Here is a 20651-nt window from a genome sequence, read left to right as displayed (position 1 = left end):
AACCCTCTATGGCTCATTATCAATGGTACTATAGAACTAGCAGAAGGCAAGCTAAAAGTGAATGAAGGTAAGTTGTGGCTGGCATTGGCAGGGGGACAATCAGCAGATATGGGAATGGTTAATGCCCTATGCTAGTGTTACAAGGGAAACAACATGCATGTGTCAAAGACCCTCAAGTTAAAACAACTTATCAAGGATTTTATGTAACACAGGCTCACTCAGCCCTGCTGTTTCCCTGAACATGCACCAATCATACCGGTATCTAAGGCAAGAGAGAACAGCAGCAAGTCATCGTTGACCACCCTTGAGAACTACAGGTTTGCAACAATCCCAGATCTAGCGGGTAAACGGTGGCATATCCCACAGGAAGCAAGTTGGGGGTGGCAAACAACATCATGCCCTGAGCTTGGATGGCATAACATGGGAGAGAGCAAAGAGGAGAAAGAGGTGAGAGAGTGAGAAAGAGGAGATGCTGCCTGGGACAGCTGTTGCTGCTACCAGGCCAGGAGACACCACAACCCTGAGGAGGAGAAGGCACAGCTTTTCCAGGCATCTCTTGCTGCCACAACGGCTGCTCTCTACGGTTCTCACAGCTTTGCAGGTCCCAACCATTCACCACCACCTCCCATCCTCCAGTAACTTCAAGAACACCGATGCACAGCCAAGGAAAGATGAGGAAGAGACAGAGACATGCCCACCAGGTGTGCCTGGCTAGGAGTGAGGTTCAATCTGTCTCCCTCTGTCTGGTGCTCCAGAAGGGCAAGATCAGCTTCTCCCTTTCCCTGGCCAGCCCTGGGTCTGTCTGTGAGCAAGCACCTGGGCCCGTCTTCCTCCTGCCACCTAAAAGGCAGGGAAATATGCACACCTGCATCTTGCTCAGCTGGGTGGCATATGGGAAGCGTGCCTCCGAGTACATACAAAGCACGCATGCTGCCAGGTACAATCTGAGCTGGAAAAAAGTTCCTCAGACTCTCATGGCCTTATTCTTTACACGAGAATAGACATTTGTAGAGAGGTTGCTTTCCTTCTTCCTGTGAAAATAACTTGCTTGTGAGAATAACTGCTGGATCCAGTAGTTCTTCCAAGGTAACATCAGGCTATAACAGTACAAGCAATTAATAAAATAACAACCTACATTGCTGCATTACTGTTAGGAGTTTGTTTGTCTGAATAAACAATACCACCATAGTTTATTTGATAAAATTCATAGGTGATCAAAAACTTAACAAATGTGCCAAATGCCCCTTTAGGACTCTAGAGTTGGAATGTAATACCCACCGGAGTTTGAGAGAAAAATAGATAGGCAGGGCTGGTGTTTGCATCATGCACTGGCATCTAGCCCATATTGCACCATAGCACAATGTCATCTTTCAAACCAACTTCTCCAAGCTTCCATTCAGTTCAGCTTCAGAGAAGGAAGCTAGAAAGAGTTTTTACAGTATGAATTTGAGCAGAGACAGAGCAAGAAAGGGATTGTGGGCTAGCAGAAGGTAAAGCACCTTGGGATGCTATAGCCTTCTATGAATATCTAATGCAGGATTAGAGGTTATGCCAGGGGTAGGCAATTTAAGGCCCGGGGGCCGGATGCAGCCCAATTACCTTCTCAATCCATGGTCCGGTAATCAGCGTGTTTTTTCCTTGAGTAGAATCTGTGATTTTATTTAAAATGCATCTCTGGGTTATTTGTGGGGCATAGAAATTCATTCACCCCCCCCCAAAAAAATATATAGTCCAGCCCACCACGTGGTCTGAGGGACAGTGGACTGGCCCACAGCTGAAAAAGGTTGCTGACCCCTGGTTATGCTGTCTGCCGCAGGAGTCTATTTGCATCACCAAGCTCTGGTTATACAAAAGGAAAGTAGACCCTATCACACTGTTCTAAGTCTTCTCACAGCTCAGAAAGTGGGGAGCGAAGCCTTACAGCAAAATGCTCCTTGGGTTTATTTGGAAGTGATCTCACTATGCTCAATGGGACTTATCTCTCAGCAAAAACATTTAGGTCTACAGCTTTAAACAACATCTCCCTTTTTACACCCACTTCAATAAAAAAAAATCTTTCAAAACAACATCATTTCTTCAAGACGACTGCACTCCTGACAAAGGATTACAGCATGACATTTAGGTTTGTGAAAACTTCAACAACTAAGGAAGGAAAAATAACCCATTGGTTTCCAAAGACCGTACACAGCAGTTCCATCTGTGCTCAGTGTCAATTCAATTCCCTCTGTTCACAGCTGTAGAGAATTACTGTCCTTGGGTAAGCAAAGGGGAGTAAATTGTATCTTCATTAGCACTCCAAGTCATAAAAATCATGTTTCAAAAGCCGCAAAAACTCACTGCATGGGTTCCGCCACAGTTCAAGTTGAGGCTGGAGTTTCTGCACATCAGGTCAATAATCCATGTGTTCAAAACCCAGTCACAGAAAATGCATTAATATAAGCTGTGCATTAAGGCACATTTATTTATATACAGAGCAGTAATGGCTTGTATCAACTCTCACGTCAGGGGCAGTGGAAATTCCATTTTTAGACAAACTAGCACTTTAATAAAAGTAATACAATACTAACAAACTTAACCCATAAGGATGGCAAAGCAGCACATTCATTTTCTGATGCCGATGGAAATCGCACAATATGAAGAACGGCCTAATTCAATAAAATTAGCAAACAACACTATGGGGAAATATGGTCCCACGGAGTTCCATTTTCAAAGCATGCCTTATTAGCTCTCTGTTGCACCTGGTTCCACCAGGACCATAAACTACTCCACTGAACTATTAGAAAATCAAAATGGTATAGGGACATACAAGCAAGATGAAGATGGCTAAGGAATTTCAACAGGTGCATCTAACCATGCACAGATAAAGTATAAGGAAAGGAAAAGAGAAAAGAGAAAAGGAAAAAAAGAGCAGCATCTGCTGAATTCCCTCTTAACACCACCAGTCAAAAGTGCATGACAGGAGTCTTTTGCTCTGATTAGCCCAGTGATGGTTTATTCATCGTTTTCTGGACTGAAGGAAACTCCAATCCTAAAAGCCAGTATGGTGTTAGCTGTTAGAGCAAGATCTTCAATGTGGAATGTGGTGCACTTCAGATGTTTTGTTGGACTACAGTTCCCACCAGCCCCCAGCCAACACAGCAAATCGTAATGGGTGATGGGAGCTGTATTCTGGGAATTCAAATATAAATTCTGCACCTGTGTTTTATTTCTTTATTTAGTGCCCTTTTTATTTGAGTTGCATCTTGCCCTTCCTCCCCAAGTAATCCATATCTATCTATCTATCTATCTATCTATCTATCTATCTATCATCTATCTATCAATCAATCTATCTATCTATCTATCTATCTGAGTTTTGTGTGTTTTTGCTCATTCAGCTATATTCATCCAGTTGATATCTATGCAAGTATGCTCACTACTTTCCTCAGCCAAATGCTTGACACCCCACCACAGGATGACCTAGATGACAAGCTATATTGCATCCACATTCTGCAAGGCCTTTGGGCAAGATACTCTTTGTGAGTCTACCTCCTCACTGCCATGGGGCTCTTATCAGTGGGCCCCTTGCCAGGGTGAAGGCTCTCAGCAGATCTCCGACCACGCTGACCCTTGGTGCTGGCCCTAACAAGGGCTCTCCACATCTCTCCTTCCAGATCTTTCCAGCCTATAATACATGGCTTTGCAGAACTCTTTGAGATTCAGAAGACTTGTTCCCAGGGCCACAAGAACCTGCAGAACAAGGCACCAGCCCCTTAAAGATGCAAACAGTTCACTGGAGAGGGAGGGTCCAACAGCAAGACTAGTTGAGCCAATCTTCAGAAGGCCTCTGAAACAACAACTCCAACTCTACTCTAGGCAGGGCTCTGACCTGGGCTTGCCTGTATGTGGTTCTACCACATCAGTTGGTAAACCAAGAGGTACTACAACTGTTGACTGCTCTCCTATACAGTACTGTATCCTGGAGACCAACTGGGGCAGAATATGGCTATGTTACTGTTTTGTTACACTAATGTGGAAACAAGTTCCATTAAATCAATGGAAGTAGCCACCTAAGACTGGAGATGATGCTCTGCATGCTTACATCCAGCCACAACAGTGTATTGGGGCTTTGGAGGCATTGTGGGCCCTCTCTCTACATCTCACAGGAAGTAGGATAGAAAGTTGAGTAGTATGTGCCTAAGTGTTTTGCAGGAGCATGACAAATGTCACCCTTTTGCTATGGTGCACAGCAAGGGGTTTTCTTGGCTTGCTTGTTCCAACTTCTAAAGTAAAAAAGAAAGAAAGATGAGAAATCTTTATTTCCAGACATTTGCCCTAGGTACTGCAAGACCTTTTTATCAATACAATAGCACAACATTAACTAGAGCGACTAGACACAAGGAAATGAATCAAGACCTGGTGGTGCATGCAAGTCTTGAATGTTAATGGGTATGTGTATTACTTACCAACAACATGAATAATGGTTAAGATCTGACCTCAAGGAGGCACTCAGGTTTAATGTGCAGCTAATTTCAGTGCCCATTTTAAAATGTGTTAATTTCACTTGCAAAGCGTGTTTCTTTAGAACAGGCCAGGGCCAGTCAACTTCTGCACTCTTGGGGGCTGCTCGCTCCCAGCAGCGCTCCAGATAATAGAAGCAAATTTTGCAGCACAACCCACCACCTCCTTTCCTATTCAGATGCCAGCTTGTTTTCTTCGGTTTCTTACTGGTCCTTTTCTCTGCTTCTAACAGCAGTCCAATATGCATAAATTTAGCCGATGAAACTTCTCTGACACAAAGAGAAACAGCTGGCAAAAGCTTCCCTGCCTTCATTTCTGCTCTTAGAAGTCGAGAAGTCAGGCTCTATAACACAGTCAACACAATCTAGCAGTAAGAGTTCCACAGTTATGGGGCATTACACAGAAAATCCAAGGGGGGAGTGCGGAATCTCTCTCTCACTCAACCCCTGAAAACAATCTTCTTTATGAGCAAAACTATTGGCAAGTGTTTTACAGTACTACATCTGCACCAAAACACAATAGGACATTTTGCCAAGGGGAATAAAATTAAGTCGGGGACCAGATGTAGTCCATGGGAACTTACTGGCCAACCTTGCTTTAAAAACACTTCATGCAGTGTTTTAAACCGTCACTTGCTTGTCACATTGCTTCAAAGTTGCAAAGCTTTCATCAAATTGAGAATGACAGACCACTTACGATCCATATGGAGATCTTTGGATGTCCACCTGGAAGTAAATCCATGCAAATTTAATCCACTGATAGTTCATCAAGGCTGCAATCCTATTCACACTTATATAAGTGTATGGGATTGCACTCTTAATCCAATACCACACATAATCAAAGTGAATCTGATTCTAATTAATCTGCAATCAAGTAACGCAACATACCAACATAGGAGGAGCTACGGTTAGGTTTTTTATGCCTTTCTTTACTCTAGCCCCTATTCCACTGGTAATTTTAGTGAACTACTGAACATCAGTAGTACCCACACATATTTCTCATTTAACTTCTCTTATTTTCCCCCTGGTTTGTTCCTAATGCACACTTCATGCTGAGATAAGCATTGCTGCTATCCCATGAATAAGGGATTACTGGAGAATCTGCATTTTGAAAGAGACACATTGTGCCTAACTCCTTCTGCTCAGGATGACAAAAACAGCTATTGGACCCTGGAACTTTACGTGCTATCACTTTAATGCTGGCTCTCCTTCGGTTTCTTGAAATCACCAATAATAAATGAATCTGATCCAACAGCAAGTCACTGTCCAAGCACAAAGCGATGGTGGAAGATAGCCACAAACATGGGACAACAACACCTTGATCAATGACCACATGGCATTACTGATTCTTAGGGCGAATGCAGCAATCTGCCTATGATCCAATTTGAGAATCACTCCATCTTTATTTCTAATGTGCAACACCAGCTCCAGGAAGTCATATATCACCAAAACAGAGAAAATGCATTCCCAAAAGAGACAAAATGGCACAATTTGCAAGGTACCTACAAAACAAAATGTGCAGACTAATGACTACCTGTATGCATAGATGCAAATTTAGAGGGGGGAAATTACATAGAAACACAACACATCTCACCAGGTGATCTGTGCACCTGCTCAGACTGCTGTCCAGGTGCTAACCACTGCTGGGTAATTTCAATTGCCCCCTTGCTCTCCCTTATTAAGGTTCTTAATTTTTAAATGGAACTTGGACCAGAAAAGCCCTTCAAACACGAGAACTGTCTCAGTAATGTAGGACACACAATCACCCTAGTTTCAATCCAACTTTGGTAAGTTTTAAAAGGTCCTTGATGCACAATCAGTGTCCAACTTCATCAATGTCCAACTTAAAATAACAAACTTAGAGATGTAAAGACCCAGAAAGAAAAGAAAAGGGGGCGGGAGAGAGAGAGACATTTTTCCTGGTTATTTGCAAGCCTTTCATTTATTTAGACTTGCCCCCAGAGCTGCTTACAAACAATCTAAAATATATCACTCAGAAGGGGAAAGGGATAGAAAGGGAGGTATAAAGCAAGCTCATATACCAATTCTTAAAGTTACAGTTCTTATGAGGACCAGCTGGGAAAGAAACAGTTCAGGTAGCCTGAAGGAATGGCTGCTGCTAAGTGACAGTTGAAGGAAGGCCAAAGGCAGCTGGTCTCTCAGCAAAAGCTTGGCTTCTCTCCCTCTGATCTACAGCCTCCGCAAACTACATAGATTATGTTTACTTGATTGCCTCCCACTACACACACACAGTCAAGAAATAAATCAAAGGCAGAAGAAATGAATGAAAGAACTTGGAATGAGTCAGGGCCTTCCTCTATCTATATCACCAATGGATTAAAAGTGACAAGATGAGCAGTTAAGGTAGGAGGTTGGTTATTCACAGGAACTCCAGAATTACCCAAGAGTAAATCGCAGTAACAACAACAAATGAGCATGTAGCAAAAAAAAAAAGGCACCATTCATACCATAAGATACTAGCAGGTTTGGGGGAACCCCAAAGTTGCAGAAATACAAAAAAAATCCTAAAAGTGTGTGTGCTGGGAGGAGGACATACACAGACATGCACCAGGGGCCAGAGAACTTTGGGGGGGGGAACTGGGTGGGTTGGAATGGAGTATTCTGGGGAGAATGATTGTCAGAATACTCCATTCCAACCCATCACATTTTCTTTCCCCCAAAAGACACTCCATGTTCTCTGGCCACTGGGCATGCTCAGACCACACTAGTGCATGTCCTCTCCCTCTCCCCACACCTTTAGGATTTTTTTTATTGTACTTCTGCAACTCTTAGGGTTCCCCGAAACTGCCAATGTCTTTTGGTGTGGATTATGCCATTTTTGGCTACATAGTTATTAGAAGTGAAAGGAGGAGTTTGTATATAAAGGGTTAGCAGTACCCAGCCACGCGTTGCTGTGGCTCATCCCTGTGACTCACCCCACCCCACCCCATCCCTACCCATGACCTATCCCGATCCCGTCCTCCCCTCACCCCCCCACCCAGGCGAGCCTGCACCTCCACTCAGCCCAGTCTGTAAACCTGAACTGAGCAGCTTTGGAAAGGGAAGCTTTTCTAGCTGCAGTACCAGGGATGTCGCCACAAGAGGGCGATGTTTTGCAAATGCTCCTGCTCCTGTTTTTTTTAAAAAAAAAATTCCAAAAAAGTATGTTTTTATCTGTGATAGGTGTGACATCTGTACAAGTTTATACAAACACTGCCGTATTGGACTGCAATGTTGTGTCAAAATTTCAACTCATTCGGTCAAGCGGTTTCGGAGCAAGCTGAGCACACACAACCTGGCATTTTACATTTTTATTTATATAGATTGTCACAATCTTACTTGTTTGTTTTCCTCTGTACCAGGGATGGGGCATCTGTGGCCCTCCAGATGTTGATGGATTATAACTCCCATCATTCCTGATTACCAGTGGCCATGCAGGCTGGGGCTGATGGGAGATGGAATCCCACAACATCTGGAGAGCCACAAGTGCCCCATCCCTGACCTATACCCAAATCTGCCAACTGTGGATAACTTGTTATGCATCAAACTTGTCCACCAAAGCTTATGTCACCCATAATAAATTTATTGAGTCTTTTAGAGTGGCACAAGACTTGTTTTTGCTGTGACAGACAAGCTGCAAGAAAATAAGAACAATGCCGGTGAAACAGAGCAAAGGCCTGTCCAGCATCCTGTTTTCTACAGAGGCCAAACAGAGGTCCCAGGAAATTATGTCCACAGTAATGAGAAAGGGCACATAGTCAGCACATTCTGTGATTCCCCAAGCATCACCAGTATATATTCATGTCCACTGTATAGCAGGCTGGGCTCGTCTGGGCAAGCAATAGGATACAAAGTCTACAGATCTTGCCCCCCCCCCCAAGCTGTAAAAGTTATAGCTTAAGCAAGCTAGCCTAAGGTGAAAGACCTTGCCCCTCACCCCATCCAATACAATTCCCATAAGCCACCATGGTGTCTTCCTGGTGGTAGTACAGGAGTAGCTAACCTGTGGCCTTCCAGATGTTGCTGAACTACAACTTCCATCATCCCCAAATAGTGGCCATGCTAGCTAGAGTTGAGAGGAGTTGGCGTCCAGAAATGTCTGGAGAGCAACAGATTAGCTACTGCTGCTATAAGGAATGGGTCCCTCAGGGCCGGCCCAGACCAGGAGGCAAGGTGAGACAACTGCCTCAGGCGGCAGATTCCTCTTGGACAGCAGAACCCGGTGTTGATCTTCCTTTCCCCACCTTGCTCCTGATGTAGATCGTTCCTCACCCCTTCTTCCCTGGCAGGGAGGAAGGCGCCACTTTAGGGTCTGCCTCAGATGCCATAATGTATTGTTTTCTCTTGGTCTACCTCTCCCAGTAAGACTTAATCTTCCCAGGACGCACTTCCATTTTCCCACCAAAAACCTCAACCACCACCTTCCCTTTCCTCTCAGGAAATGGCACACCTCTCAAAGAAAGTCTGTAGTAAGAAAGCGATAGAACCCAATCTTCCAAGTGTTTGCTCAAAAGTAAGCTGCAGGGAATTCAAGGAAACTTACTCTGAAATAAACATCTACATGACCCACAGCCTTGGATAAATATTTGCAGAATGAGCACCAATAATAACAATCCCACTCAGTTCAAATGCCAAGCATACTCAGAGACACAACTGGGAGAGATCAAGAAATCTGATAGCTTCTCTCTTGGTCCTTTTGCCTGAAGACATAGCAAATAGCTTGTGGACAGTGGAAGGACACAGAGCCTTACAGTTTGCAAACTCTGGTATCCTATTCATTTGCTCTTCCGCCTCAAACTCCCCACCCCCATGATTTATAACTCTTTCCCCAAATAAAATGTTGCCATTGGATACAATCCTGCAAACACCACATGCTAATCCTCCTGAAGCGGGAACAGTTTGTTCTTAAATACAGTTGTGAATAAATCTCACCCTTTTAAAGGAGACTCTCAAATATAATTCGGCACCGGTGGCAGGAGAGAAGCCAAGTTACTCTAGAAAAATCAAACAGACCACACCCATTCACCTCAGCCAAACAGAGGACTGCATAAAAAGTTGTACTAGGGCCACACTTCTCAAACTATACTGTAGAGAAGCCCCATTATTAACTCCAACTGCATTCACATTTATTTCTCCTTCACAGGGAGAAATTCCACTGTAAAATATGCATGAAATGTTGTCGTCGTCGTCGTCCCGAAAAATATGCGCTACAGCGAATAGTCCTCCTTTCACGAGGTTTTGCAAGGAGACCCCAGCTCACCTCTCCACTCACCCATCAAGGGGCGACCTTGAGTCAGTCAACATCTCTCAGCCCAAAATCTCCCTCGCGGGACTGTTGTGAGAATAAGAGCGACATACGCCACCCCACCCTGAGCTCCTTGGAGAAGGGTGGCACACAACATACAAAATGCAAAGAAAAATAGTAAATAGTAACCTGTAATTGTTTACTCCGGAGGATGAGGAGTAATTCCATGGGGATTCCATGGGGTTCACCCGCCAATAAGTGTGCATGGGAATGAAGGCGTACCAGGATGTGTAGATCTACCGACCACAGTACTGTATACCACTACCTAGAAATGCCGGAGGGGGGGGGGATGATGGCATGCAACCTAAACGTTGATACGGTTTGGTCAGGCTGCAAAACCTACGCACTTTCAAAGGGAAGTAAACCTATCACTGCCACCCGTGATCTGGAATTTACTTCAGAGTAAACGTGCACTGGATCGGGCTACCGATGTGCGAAGAACTGGGGCACCAGACACACACAGGTTTGTTTTCCTGCGGGGGGGAAAAACAGGACTGTTGTAGGGCAAGTTTTCGCGTGACACCAGCGACCCACGGATCCATCAAGTTAACACCCGAGGAAGATGCTCTCCTTGGGGGGGGGGGGCGCTTTTCATTTCCGAAGGAGAGCGAGCGCCGGGGCAGCAGCATTAGGGAAAGTCTGGCTGGATTGAATGTCCAAGTCAGAGCGGTTGTTATTTCTCCTAGGCTCTCCAAAATGAAGAGATTTTTAAAAATATAAACGAAAACTCCTTTCTGGCGGCGCGTTTCCATTTAAAGTTCTCTCTCGTGCTTTCAGTAGAGACATCACCAAGATTGCGATCACCATTTGGGAACAGCCATCCAGGCATTTTCTCCTAAGCACACACTGCAAATCTCCACTAACTTGAGAGTGGGTTTTGGCAGCGCAAAACAGAGAGAAAGAAATCGCCACAAGTAGCATAACATCACCAGAGCAGCTGTGTTCCTCTGCAAGACATCAGCAGCCTGATTTAGATTTGGATCTGAGGGAAACACCGTTTTCCTTTCCCCACCTTATCTTTTCCCGTTTTATAGCTCCCATCAGCAAGGAAAAACTTGACGGGGCTGAACTACTGCAACACCACCAGTTGCACTTTTCCAGCCCACAGCACAACTCAATGTACGGAAGACAGAAAAATCAGCCTTCTTTTTCTAAAACTCTCGCTTGGGGGGGACGGACCGGGGGACCTCTAGCAACAAGTGCCCGCAGAACAGCGCGAAAAGAAACACGAATGCAAAGGAGTACCTGACGCTCCGCCGCCACTTGCTCCAATGAAGCTGCGAGCTCAAGCTGCTCCCGCTGCCCAGACTCAGCGCTCTGCAATCCGAACGCCCCAGCTGCCACTCAGCGCGCACGAGAAACGCGAAAGCCCTCGCCGAGCGCAACTTTCTTGAGCCAACCGCGACGCCGTACCTCTCGGACCGTACCACTCCGCACCCTCGGAGAGGGATCGGGTTAAGAATAGAGCGAAAAAGAAGAGGGCGCTGTCCCCAACTCTCCACGGGGCGTGCTGATCTGCGCAGAAATCTCCCGCGGTTGTCTCTTAACGTGCTCACTGTAGAGTACTGCTGCGGAAGTCTGAAAACAGTTTTCTCTCCCCCCCTATTGCGTGGATTAGTAGCGCCCGGCGAGGGGGGGCGTGGCGATTTGCAAAGTCTGTAACGGCGGCAACGGTGCGCGTGGGATGCGGCGAGTGTCCGTTAGGGAGGTCAGTTGGTCCGCCGAGTCTCCCGCTTTAGTTCGGGTTTCCCTTTGTCGCCTTTTCCCTGTCCTCCCCCCCCCCCTTCAAAAACGCTCGTAGTAAGAGAAGGAAAGGTATCTCATAGCAGTCGCGACTTTCCTGCGCTTTCGCCGCCGCCGCCGTGCTACTGTTATCATAACGGTAATGCTAAATAATGATGCGTTACCTTTTCATTCTGAAGGAGAAAAGGGCGAGAAGCGGAATTAAATCGCTTCCGAAAGCTCAGACCGGTTTCTGTGAACGCGGGCGGTTTCTCCTCTGCCCCTCCCTCTAGTTTCTGTAGCACAATATTTACATCTTGCTCGGGGCCACCGATCCCGGCCAGGCAAGGACGGAAGCCACCCGCCACTCTTTATATAGCTTTAAACTATTGCCAAACCTGCGGCGTCCGAGGGTTTGGCCATGTTTGCTTGGAGAGTTAAGGAGAACAAGATGATGACGAGTTGATTTCAAGCAAGAGCCTCGTGGTGCCTTGAACACTTACACATTTATTGTGATATGTGTTCGCCGCGTTTGGAGCCACCATTCATTCTTACCGAGTGTGTGCACACGAAAGCTCATACCAATGACGAACTTAGTTGGTCTCTAAGGTGCTACTGGAATGATTTTTAAAATTTTGTTCAGTTCTCTAAAGTTTATGCCACAAGTTATATGGTTGTCTTTCTGGTGCCACAAGACAAGAGTCTTACTTGGCGTTTGTTGTGACATTCCAAACAAAGCTGTTCCTCTGGATCTCATTGCTTGCTGTGAGACTCGCACCCAAGTGTCCGTGCATAGGATTGCGGCTTGAGTTGCACTATTTCATCTTCACGACAATCCCATGAGGCAAGTTGGCACTGGGCTGAGAGGCTGATTTGGCTGCTGGCCACCCAGCAAGCTCCTTGGTTCCTCCAGCATCCAAACTCAGCACTCTAGCATAGGAGGGGCCCATAGACATAGCCAAGATGTTTGTTAAGGGGGGAAGGTCTTTTGTTGGGGGGGAGGCAGAACCTCAGTTTGCTGTGTATTTTTATTGAATTTTATTGATTTGGGAGGGGCAGCTGCCCGCCCCTATGCCCATGGAGGGACCCGATCATGCATGCTGCCTGACTCAAACCAAAGGGTGCCTCTACTGTAATATATATATTGCATTGCAAAAAGCAGTTAACTGCAGTCGAAATATATAAAAAATAAAATTGTCCAGTAGTACCTTAGAGACCAACTAAATTTGTTCTTGGTATAAGCTTTCATGTGCATGCACACTTCTTCAGTTAACTGCAGTTTAATCTTTATTCACCTTTTTGCTTGGAGGTAAATGGGTCTTAAATTATTGGAATAATGCTCTTCAGTTTAAAGGCAAAAGAGAACCTGTTGAGCTATTACATTATTAGTTTACTGAAAAACAATTACTATTAATGGCAAACAGTAACTTTGAGTTATCAGTAATGGTTATTGTGCTTCAATAAAACTTTAAAATATTCATAGCCAGCCCAGGTTAAGCTAGACTCAGTGAAATTCCTAGCAAAATTGTTGTCTTATACAAAGGTGAAATGCAAATATATACTTAGGTCAAAGCGCTGACATTTTGAAGAAAGGATATCGGTTTTGCCAACCAGCATCTATAACCAGTGTTGGTTTTCTTCAAAACAATTACCGTAAGGTTCTTGGAATTAATTACATTCAAGTCATACATTAAATAACTTTATTTGTTATGAGACTTCAGATGAGTATGCGTAGGACTGCAGCCTTAGCACATGTAAGAGCACATACTCAGAATTGTACTAAGTTTTGTGTTGAATATACACTTTGTCCCGATTGCATGGGGCTCTCAGGAGTCCACTTCAGATGTCCAGACTAAGCATGCAAGAACAAAAAGTGCATAAGGAGCCTGGGGCATGCATGCTGGTGCTGCCCCACAACATCCCCAGCTTATTGGTTCTAACCCTAGCCTTCTCACACTGAACAGGAAGAAAAATCTTTAAAGCCCCTTCAGGAAGCTCAACACAGAAAGGTTAAAAGGTAGAGCCAGCTTGTGTGGGGCCAGTGTGCATGCCTCTGCCGTGTACACGCTTTTTGCCCTGACCAGTTCAGGCTGAACACCAGAAAGGGCTCCAGTGTTCCTACTTTCAGACACTTACCAGGTCCACACCCACTTATCTTTGCCTTTGGAACTAATGCAGTTTAAATGCCTTGGTTAGACTGCTTGGTATTAGTTTTAGATACATCAAATCATGTGCTTACTGTTTAAATTTCCTGTTTTTAATGTTTCCCTAGGTGTAAAATGATCATACCGGTGAGATGCTTCACTTGCGGCAAAATCGTTGGAAACAAATGGGAGGCATATCTTGGTCTTCTGCAAGCTGAGTATACAGAAGGGTAAGCACTCTGCTTCACACAGTTGTGTTTTTAGAACTGTTTTGAGAAAAGTATCCATTAACATTTTGTAGCAGTCTAGGGATCATTCACAAAAAGGTATGTATAGCAAGCACTCTTTATCCTGTGCTCATGTTTTATGAAGTGTAGGTCCAATTTTTATAAATAATAATTACATCAGTATAGAACCATATTAATAATGAAAGCATAAACTCCGGGATATTTTAGAGTGCAATCTTAGTCATGTCTACTCAAAACTTAGTCCAATGAATTCAGTGGGGTTTACTCCAAGGGTAGTGGACTTAGAATTACAGCCTAAGCAAGGTACTGCAAATAATTGAGATTGCCTGATTTTTTGAGGGGGCTTTTGAGAGCTCCATGGGGAAAATGTAGCTACTGAGGAGCTTACATTGGAGACATTTTAAACCACCATTTGCTTTGCTTTGCTTTTTCTCATATATGGCTCAATGTAGAAGGTTGTACTCTAATTAAACGATTCCCTTGCTACACTTGAAATGAATTATGAAAACTTTGGAAAAACTTCCATAAACGTGCTTGATTTGCATATTTAAGTTGGATTGTATAAACTTGAATTTCCTTTGTCTAACTATGAAATTCAAGTGAAAGTTCTTAGGATGATTTAGAAATAATCATTTGGTTGACCTCAGTCTTACAGTGCTGAACTTTAAGTGAAAGCACTTTCCCACATATAAAACTTACTGACAAAGTGAGAAGTGAATGTCGAACACATTTGGAGCATTTCAATCTCTCCCACACAGGTAGAGCTGCAAGAACTGACACTCTTTCAACATTTATATTCAAGCATCCTCTAGTGCTCTGATTAAGCATTACCATCTGACATGGCAAACAAATCAATGAACAGAAGATACTGTTGCCCATCTTTTGTATTTCATTGTAATGTTTCCCACAAACATAACTCTCTTGCATTTCTGTTAACAGTATGGTCCTATCCTTGCTTCCATAGTTCCATAGGCTTATTCCCAGGTACATATAGGATTGTAGCCATGGTTCCATTTTTCAGAAAACAATTCTGTTTCTCTTGAGTAGTATGAAACGGCAGGCCCCATTGCCTTGCTAAGTCCTCAGAACTCTTGAGAACTTAGAACATCTAAGATCCTATAATAAATTAAAAGCTAATCTTAGTACCTAAACTTTCTGCTGTCACGCTTCTTTCCCCCCTGTGGTTACATGAGTTAGACACTTTTAAAAGGAACTGAAATTCTATTTGGGGGCATTTTAAATAGTATCTGATTTTTTAGAATACCAATTAGCTCTTAAAAGGTGCACAGGTTTCTGTGAGCTGCATGATATGAACACTTGGTTTAAATTTGATGATATGAAAAGATGTTTTGTGTACTAGAACGAAGAAGCTTCTTTATTTCTACTCTGTCGCTGATGCTGCTAAAAATAGAGTATAACACATGTAATATGTCATCTGAACAGTGGTTCCAGCTCATTCAGAGCCTTTTCTTTTCAACATGGTAGTTTCAAATTCATGAATTATATAGAAAAACATAAGGAACACTTGCTTGATTTTTAAAAATCACAAAGTATCAAGTGCTGTGGCAGATTTCTACCTATTAACATTGTTTTAAGAGCTCATGTGTTTTAAGAAAAATGCTAGTACATGCTTCACTTATGGGTGCTACATAATTCAGCTTCTGAGACCTGTGTAACACTATTTTCCAAATAGGAATTAAACATCTAGATAATATCAAATCAAATACATATAGAAGGAAAGGATGAAGAAAAGCTTTCTTTCTTGACTAGCTAATGTCTAGAGAAGTCTCGTATATAATTCTTTGTTGTTGCTGTATCCACCATTTTTCTTACCTTTGCAGCATTGTTTCTGGTTGTAGTTAATCATAGCCGTTCTGCTAGCAATTGATTTTCCATTGCAAATACAGAATTGGAATTTATGGATCTAGAATTTGAGATTAAGTAGTACTTTAGTACAATATTTGCATGATAAATGCACCTGAATTATGCCTTGGGCATAAATCAGATTCTCTTGCAATTTATTGTATGATTTTACATTGACCAAGTGGGTAGACACTTTGAGTTTCTCCCTTGCAGCAAAGCTGTCTGTTAGCTCGGTGCCTACTCACAATTTGAGGGCAAATCTATATGTCAGATATTATTAAAATCATTTCTTGTAGCAAAAAATGGGTCAGCTAAAGGGAATAATTTACTTGTCTGAGGATGCAGAGATTTTGCACAATTTGGAAATGCTGTTTTTCCCTTACATTGAGTTTCTTCAGACAGTTGTTTAGAATATTGGAGGTGGTGAAAATATTTAAAAATCTATTCAGTTCTGCTGATTAGTTTAGCTAAAAATATACCACATTCAGAGTTTTTAAAAACTGCACCATGGGTTGATCACCATCAAGGTGTGGGGATTTATTTTAAGTATTTTGTAGTGCCAAACGTTTCTGCAATTTTGGGAAGGTTAACAGCACAATCTTATGTATGCTTACTTGGAAGTAAACCCCACTGTTTAGGATTGCAGCCAAAGTGCTAAAAGTAAAATAAATATGAAACTCATTGAGCCTCTATTAAAATATTTGACAGGGTGATTTATGTTGTTATCATTATTTGAATAACTTCTGAGGTCATACACTGTACTGAAGATTTTATCCTATGTGGAAATCTAGTGTGTGTGTGCTGGAGGCCTCTTAAGTTCAAGAGGCACTGTCTTATTATGCTCATCAGCTTTCTGCTTCTATTTTATGACTTCTACCTACTTGATCTGTGAGCACCTCACATCTCAAACTGAATGTTAATTACTCTAGTAGGCCCATAATGGGAATGAGAACTTGGTTTGCCCATACCACCACCCTGGCGTAAATCATGAGCAAAATTCTTAAATGGGAAATTTATTACTTTATTACATGTCAAAAATGTACATTAATAACACTTGGGAAAGCTCGACTTCTTTTTGAATGTGTTGCTACATCAGAGGGTCAACTGCCCAGCCATTGCTAATCTTAGTTCACCAGTCTCCATTGAAAGCCCCAAACTACAGTGGTACCTCGACTTACAAATAACTCTACTTACGAACGGAGCTCCATCCGCCATCTTGGATGCGGTTTAGATGGGATTTTTTCGACTTACGAATTTTTTGATAGGGTTGCTCTGACTTACAAATTTTTTCTCCCAATGCATTCCTATGGAATTCGACTTACAATTTTTTCCGACTTACGAATATGCATTCGGAACACATTAAATCCGTAAGTCGAGGTACCACTGTGTATGAAACAGAATGACCTAAATGACCCAATGGTCAGGTTAGACACCAGAGAAGCTGTATCTTTTAAGGTAGAGGGTAAATAGCAAAGCCTGAACTTGGAGTTAACTGGGCACTAATAAGAAAGAACCTGTCTAAAACAGCCACCCAACTTACTGTCCCCTCACTGATCATTTATCACATTCATTAGAGCAGCATTAGGAAACCTTTGGCCCAACGGCATTCTAATCCTGCCAGACCTCCCCATTTGGCTGGTAAGGGTTTGCAGGGGGCACACATTCACCTGACCTGTCCATCATGATTGGTGAAGGCACAGAGCCAAATTCCAGAGGTAGAATTGGGAGTAAACTGTAAGTTTCTAGCCAATTCTTCCTTTCCAGCCTCTGCTTCAGTTTGGCACTTTTTGAATTTGGCACCTTTGTTGTCCTGCCTAGCTGCAGAAAAAGGCACCACATTTTTTTAAAAAAAGTGCTTGAAATTAAAAATTGGGAGTTATCCCAATTCTTCCTTTGTAGCTGCAAGTAAATGTGAATGTCATATGGTGCCAGGTTAAAGGTGGCTCCCAGGTCTGAAAACATTAAAGACTACTGGTGGTGTAGACAGTACTAGGCTAGTAGGACCAATAGCCTGACTTAGACTAGCCATGCCTACTTCATGGCCTCTTACCAAACTGCTTTTGTTCCTCCAGTCCTGCTGCTACTGCAGCGTTCAAAATATATGTGTGTAGGGAAGACTTTATATTGGACCTACAATATATGTCAAAATGGACATCTGTTGTTTGAGAGTGCTTCCAAAGCCTTCCGGTGTTTGCTAACTTTTTTGCTGAAGGAGACATTCGGGTATAAGGTGATGCATAAAAAGTAGTAGTAGTAGTAACAACGACAAATAATACTTAGATCAGGGGTGGACCATCTGCTGTAATCCTGCTTCCCTTACTATGCATATTCACTCATCCTGGGTTTGTGGTGAAAACAGCACTTATTGTATGATTGGGAGAGAGGAAACTTAGAAAGGGCTCCTGAAGATTGCTAGAAGCCAGAAGTGTTTGTGATGGGGAGCACAATGAATCACAAAGCATAGGCATGGCAGAAAAGTAAGCTAATACTAGATGTGTTTTCAGGTAATGGTTTGTTTATATGTCTTTGGGAGAATGAAGCTCCTTCTGGATCCCAATACCAGCAGAAATGGTGTTCTGTGCATTTGATACATTGTTACAAGACTAACAAACTAGTTCACAGACATACAAGCTTTTGGGTTTCCCCGCTACCCTCCAGGCTTTTTCTTTTCTCGGAACAAAAGGGGGGGGGGAGTCTGTGGCTAGGTAGACCTTAATTAAGAGACAGATGGCTGAGATTTCATATTAGGGATCCAATAACTGTTTTGAAAGAGAAACTCAAGGCAGGCAGGCTATGATGATGGAAGTTGTGCACTTTTCAAGCCCACTTTTACATCTGCTTCTTTAATGAGCAAATACTGTAATAAAGTTAAGCCTGTCACATTCAGTATTGTTAAAATGTGTATATAGTCATAACGAATTAAAAAACTAAAAACTAGCAGATTATCAAAGTGAAACTTAGAGAACAGTAACTTGAGTAGAGCAGCAGTCTTGTAAATGAGGATAGCATTTCCTAAAATGAAGCCATATATAAATGTTATGAAATGAAAAATAAATAGTACAGTCATACCTCATGTTGCATCAGCTTCAGGTTACGTCTTTTCAGGTTGCGTCCCGGGCCGAACCCGGAAGTACCAGAATGGGTTACTTCTGGGTTTCAGCACATGCGCAGAAGCACTAAATTGCACTTTGTGCATGCGCAGAAGCGCCAAATCGCAACCCACGTGTGCATAGATGTGGCACTGCGGGTTGCAAATGCTGCAGGTTGCAAACGTGCCTCCTGCACAGATCACGTTCACAACCCAGCGTCCACTGTAATCCTATTTGTCTGATCATTGGGGAGTGGGGGTTCAGCCCCCTACCACAGTCAATCACCTTGGTTCTATGGACTATATTTTAACATTTTTAGAATATTTTGAAATTGTTTTAGTTTTTTAAAAATGTTTTATTATCACTGTGCCTGCCACCCTATGATCTTTGGGGAGGAATATAAATTGTAACTACCACAATAGTAATATAGTTCCTCTTCTATCTCATGGACAAGGCTTTTGCCTTTATTTGGCTGGATCAGGTTTCAGCATGCTGCTCTTCTTTCAAACACACCTGCTTTTTGTTTGTTCTTAGTGATGCTTTGGATGCTCTGGGTCTGAAGAGATATTGCTGTCGGCGAATGCTGCTTGCCCACGTGGATCTGATTGAGAAGCTCCTGAATTACGCCCCTCTGGAGAAATAAATAGCAGAAAGAATGTATTATACTACATACATATGGACCAGCGTGCTGCTAGAACTCCTCAAACTAAGCTGCAGGGGGTTACAAATGCAGATCATGTCCAGTGAAGGATTTCACTTTCTGGGCATGCTATAGGCCCTAGCCACTAACCTCTTGAAAAGAAATTACTGAAAGATGAAATCCACTTACACACAGTTGGGGACTGTAGATTTAATTAAAACAGGGATGGAAGTTCATCAGAATCTCATGGGTTGTGGAGAATTGTGATTTTTTTAAAAAACTGTACTTTGTGCCACTGACAGCAGTTTTAATAAAGGTTGTAGTTATAGCCACATTGTGATTTTGTAAGGATTGTCCTTCATCTCATCCTGTGGTGCTCCTCTTACTCTATCAAGACTCTCATACGAGAAACTAAAGAGAACTGACTGCACGCTAACCTATTTCTGTTGTTCACTCCTGGACTTCCTATCATTTTAGGGGTGGGGTGGAAATAACTTCTCTGGTGTTGATCCACACTATTACATTATATGAAGTTATCTTAAAGACGTGAGATCCAGTTGAGTGACAAGTACCATGACTTGTGATATGAAAAAGTAATAAAAATGGAGGATGGATTTTGTTTGCTTAGAAAAGCCAGTCTGTGGGTTTAAAGGGGGGGGGCATTATCCATCAAACTCAATCTATTGCATTCAGACTGAGGGAACATCTTCTAAGCTACCAGTGTATATTGCTCTCACAATCTTCTTCCTTCCATTTCTCTCGCATGTCACATTGCAAAACTGGCAGTCCATTTTCCAGAACTGTGGTGTAAGCTCCAGTTAAAGAGGAGGTGAGCAGATTCAGTAATTCAGGGCAGGTAAAAGGCCTGCTTTCTTGTCAGTGCAAAATAAAAAGGTGTTGCTTCTACGGTACCTGTTTTCTATGTTCCATAATCAGTGCAGAGCCAGCTGTTCATTAGGCACATAAAGTTAGAAAATAAATACTTGGATGCTGATCATCTCTTTCACACAGCTGTTAAAACAGAGGAAAGGAACTTTCCTTTCCTTTTATTTAGCAAGGTGCAAAGTTTGTAACCTCGCCACCATTGCACAAACACTAAATTTGATGCTGAGAAATTTTGCCTTCATATCAGTGCCAGGCTATC

At 42.9% G+C, this 20651-nt stretch overlaps 2 protein-coding genes across 6 annotated transcripts in view; one reads left to right on the top strand and one right to left on the bottom strand.

Moving 5' to 3' along the window:
- Positions 1–11386, bottom strand: part of TSPAN4 (tetraspanin 4) — a 517256-nt gene extending 505870 nt beyond the window's left edge. Inside the window, exon 1 of one of the 3 annotated variants that reach the window (XM_035121894.3) lies at positions 11047–11386. The gene's annotated coding sequence lies outside the window, so the exon portion shown is untranslated. The remainder of the gene's footprint in view (positions 1–11046) is intronic. The other 2 variants (XM_088666040.1, XM_035121932.3) reach the window with 2 other exon arrangements.
- POLR2L (RNA polymerase II, I and III subunit L) lies at positions 10217–19841 on the top strand. Of its 3 annotated transcripts, none has more exons than XM_088666051.1 (3): positions 10217–10264; positions 13796–13897; positions 19402–19841. In XM_088666051.1, exons 2-3 carry the CDS (start codon positions 13803–13805, stop codon positions 19508–19510), a joined length of 204 nt encoding a protein of 67 aa, XP_088522177.1. In that variant the 5' UTR covers positions 10217–10264; positions 13796–13802; the 3' UTR covers positions 19511–19841. The 3 variants fall into 3 exon arrangements, with proteins under 3 accessions (XP_088522177.1, XP_088522174.1, XP_088522170.1); XM_088666048.1 differs by lacking the exon at positions 10217–10264 and adding an exon at positions 11461–11509; XM_088666044.1 differs by lacking the exon at positions 10217–10264 and adding an exon at positions 11461–11683.
- Positions 19842–20651: the final 810 nt, after the last annotated feature.

This window comes from Zootoca vivipara, chromosome 1 (genome assembly GCF_965207765.1).
Source record: "Zootoca vivipara chromosome 1, rZooViv2.hap1.1, whole genome shotgun sequence".
NCBI classification, from domain to species: domain Eukaryota; kingdom Metazoa; phylum Chordata; class Lepidosauria; order Squamata; family Lacertidae; genus Zootoca; species Zootoca vivipara.
The sequence above is the reverse complement of the archived record's forward strand: the minus strand, read 5'-3'. Positions and strand labels throughout refer to the sequence as shown.